Here is a 3,879-nt window from a genome sequence, read left to right on the forward strand (position 1 = left end):
AGCCAAGTGGTCAAGGAGAGGGTATATTTAAACTGCATTTGAAGGTCTCTGCTTTCTCTCCTTCCCTCCTCACCCACATTAAGGAGCCAGGAAAATCCTGGTGTCTAAATTGGGTAGGAAACAAGTTGAAAAGATGACATGGGAAGACAGATAAATGATTCAGAGTCAGAAAGGGAGGAGACAGAGGACTGATCTTGACCTTGCCACTGTGGGGAAGATGGTGATGTGTAGACTGTAAATTCCAGTCTCTGCTCTGACACTGGTCAGCTGTATTAAAGAGAAAACTTCCACTGACTCCTATCAAAAAGGAGAAAACAAGACCAAAAAATTCCCTTTGCCTCAGTTTATCCACAATCACATGAGACTTAAGAAATATATGATGTCAAAATTGCTTTGAAAACCTAAAAGTTGAATCCATCTGCCAATCCTTACCCTGGACACTGAGTATCCATACATGTTCACAAACTGAAGTGCTGTCACCCTCTGGAAAGGGAATCTTCTGAAGAGTTTGATCTCACCAATACAGTCTGGGTAAGGAGCTATGAGGAAGCAGGGAGATGAATAGACTGACTTCCCACGGCCCCTTCCAGCCTAAACCTGCTCCTTCCTTGGCCTTCCCCCACCCCACCCCTCTTCTTTGAGGCTAGCAGCAGGCAGGCCGCCCAGCTAGGAGTAATTGAAAGGAGCAGATGAGGGGAGAATGTGTGTCCTCCCCCAGCTTCCCGGCCCCCACGGGGGCTGTCGAGAAATGAAAACTAGTCAGATTACACCCGTGGCCTCCCTCCCAGTGCACGGGAGCCAGCTAGGGGTAGGCCGGCTGGGGCGGGGGCCGGGGTGGTGTGTGCAGGGGGAGAGGGAAGGGGAATCACGTCTAATCCACTGTAAACGTCTTGATGTGCAGCAACAGCTTAGAGGGGGGCTCAGGTTTCTGTGGCGTTGGCTATATTTATCTCTGGTTCCATGCCAGCGGGGAGGGTTTAAATGGCACCCAGCAGTTGGCGTGAGGGGCCGCAGGAGCTTGGGGGCTGGTGGCAGGAACAAGTCTCTTCTGACCCCATGGAGCTGTATGAGACCTCTCCCTACTTCTATCAGGAACCTCACTTCTATGACGGGGAGAACTACCTGCCTGTCCACCTCCAGGGCTTTGAGCCGCCAGGCTACGAGCGGGCTGAGCTCAGCCTGAGCCCTGAGGCTCGAGTGCCCCTTGAAGACAAGGGTCTGGGGCCTGCGGAGCACTGCCCGGGCCAGTGCCTGCCGTGGGCGTGTAAGGTGTGTAAGAGGAAGTCGGTGTCTGTGGACCGGCGGCGCGCCGCCACGCTGAGAGAGAAGCGCAGACTCAAGAAGGTGAATGAAGCCTTCGAGGCCCTCAAGAGGAGCACCCTGCTCAACCCCAACCAGAGGCTGCCCAAAGTGGAGATCCTGCGCAGCGCCATCCAGTACATAGAGCGCCTGCAGGCCCTGCTCAGCTCCCTCAACCAGGAGGAGCGCGACCTGCGCTACCGAGGCGGGGGCGGACCCCAGCCGGCGGTAAGTGGCCACCTCACCCGCCTGCCCGGGCAGGGGGCACAGGGGGCATCTGGACAGCCTCAGGGGACCCCATCGTGGGCTCAGTCAGATGGCTGGAGCAGGAGCCAGGCAGGGTCTTAGGAGGCTGCAGGATGCCTTTCCTTTGTTACAGCTGGACCGCCCAGCTGACCTCTGGTGTCCCCGTGTCCTTTCCAGATAAGACAAAGGCAACCGGGAGGAGAGGCATGTGGAGGGGGTGGCACAGGCCTTTAGGAGGGGTCCAGAAGCGAGTCCAGAGTCAGCTGGATGGGGAGGAAGGTTAACCCCAGCGTCTGGTGTTAGGGCCTCAAAGGCAAGGTCAAGCGTACCTCAGAAGACTGCTTCGCTCCTTAGCCAACCCCATCCTGGGTATGGCCAGTAGAGAGGAAACCCACTCGGCCTCCCTCACGGAACCCCAACAGGCGTGCGCAGAAGTCGGTCTAGTTGAGCCAGACACTCTGCCTCCTTCACCCCGATCCCAGAGTCAGGAAACCAAAGAGCCCTCCTTAATCTGGGTGCCCTATAGGGGCAGAATCACCCCCCACCCCAGGATGGGTGCTGGGAAAGGCCTTGAATCAGGGGTTCTGTGGCCAAATTAAAAGAGGTAATTTTGAAGATTCTGAAATAGGGGGTGGGCTAGGCTGGAGGGCTGCAGCTTGTGACCCTCCCTCCAACCCCACCACAGGCACTTCTTCTGTCCACTGGGACTGGACAAAAGAGACACTACCAAGAATGGTGGTGCCCTAACCCTGGGCCTCCGTTCTGTCTTGCAGGTGCCCAGTGAATGCAGCTCCCATAGCGCCTCCTGCAGTCCACAGTGGGGCAGCGCACTGGAGTTTGGCCCCAACCCAGGGGGTAAGTGAGACCAGGACTCTGCTTACTTTGACTCAAATCACACAGTCTGTCTCTAGGTGCAGTTCTTCCCTCTTCCCTTATTCCCTGCTCCGGTACTTTTCCCTCAGCCTCTCTAGGAGGTTTTTGAAACTAGGGCCCCAAATAGTGGGCTAGAAGGCCCTGTGCCTCTCTGAAGCTTTGACCTGCTAAGGAGTTTTCTAGGCCTCCTGCAACAGCCCAGCTGGGGCCTGGTGGCTGACCTTCCCCACAGAGAGGACAGTGTCCCTGCTCTGGGAATTGCTGAGTCAACGCTGCAAAACTGGGCCAGCAAAGGGCAGTTCCAGTCTCCCAGGATACACTATTCTGGCTCCACCTCAGAATAGCTGCTTCCAAATTCTAACTACATCGGGGATTTCAGAGGACACACTGGTGTTCAAACACACTTACACACATGTGCGCACCTAGCATTAGGAAAGGCATGGACTGTGGAGTAGAACCCAAGCTTTTCTCACCCGTCTGTCCTGGAAAACCTGTGCTACTCCAAAGAGTTCAGCCCCTGACTCTGGTCATACGATCCTTTCATCAACCAGGTAACATCTTCTTACCTTCTCCTTATAGATCATCTGCTCCCAGCGGACCCTACAGACGCCCACAATCTGCACTCCCTCACCTCCATCGTGGACAGCATCACAGTGGAGGATGTCGCTGCGGCCTTCCCAGATGAAACCATACCAAACTGAGATTGTCTGCCGGGATGGGCATCCATGAGAGCCCCCCAAGCTGGCCACAGATGCCACCACTTCTGCAGCAGGGCTCTTCTAAGCCAGGCTTTCCTGATGCCAGGAAACCAGCTCTGGGGCTGACAAATGCCAGACTACCCCCTCCTCATCCACTTAAGGTTAACCTGCCACCCAGAGAGGGAAAGAATGCTCTCACTTAGCTGACTCCTTAGAGCAAGAGGGCAGTTCTGTTTCCAGGGAGATAAAGCAAGGGACCAGAGTGCCCCCTTGTGTAAGCCCTCTGGTCAGGGGGCAACTCAGGAGCTGCCCTTTGATCGTTATGCAGCCTCCAAATCCACTCCCTGAAAAGATAGCTTGAGATATGAAGACAGTGTCTTGACCTGGACAAACCATGCACATCTCCTGTTCATCTCTTCCTATGCCAGTGGCTGGGCTGGGCCTGCCCTGAATTGAGATGAGGGAGAGGAATAATCCAGTTCCCAAGTCACTGGGGGGGCCAAGCTTTTACAGTGAATCCTGGGAACCTTCCAGTAGTTTTATGTTTTGTTTTGTTTTGTGTGTTGTTTGTAAAGCTGCCATCTGACCAAGGTCTCTGTGCTGAAGTTGCCAGGGATAGGTGCGGGGCGGGGGGCAGGGGCTCCTGGGGTGATTAATTTTGTTAACTAAGCATTGTGTGGTTTTGCCATTGTTTTGTATATTTTTTTTGCTAACTTATTTGGATTTCTTTTTTTAAAAAATAAATAAAGACTGGGTGCTAGAA

At 54.3% G+C, this 3,879-nt stretch overlaps 1 protein-coding gene across 1 annotated transcript; it reads left to right on the top strand.

The window, feature by feature from the left end:
- Positions 1-1,004: 1,004 nt before the first annotated feature.
- On the top strand, positions 1,005-3,879 carry MYOG (myogenin). The gene is made up of 3 exons (XM_086345843.1): positions 1,005-1,527; positions 2,319-2,400; positions 2,998-3,879. The coding sequence occupies exons 1-3, from the start codon at positions 1,057-1,059 to the stop codon at positions 3,117-3,119; spliced, it is 675 nt and encodes a 224-aa protein (XP_086201969.1). The 5' UTR covers positions 1,005-1,056; the 3' UTR covers positions 3,120-3,879.

Source organism: Bos grunniens, chromosome 16, assembly GCF_055505025.1.
Source record: "Bos grunniens cultivar Pamir isolate PY7600 chromosome 16, Bosgru_T2T1.0, whole genome shotgun sequence".
NCBI classification, from domain to species: Eukaryota; Metazoa; Chordata; class Mammalia; order Artiodactyla; family Bovidae; genus Bos; species Bos grunniens.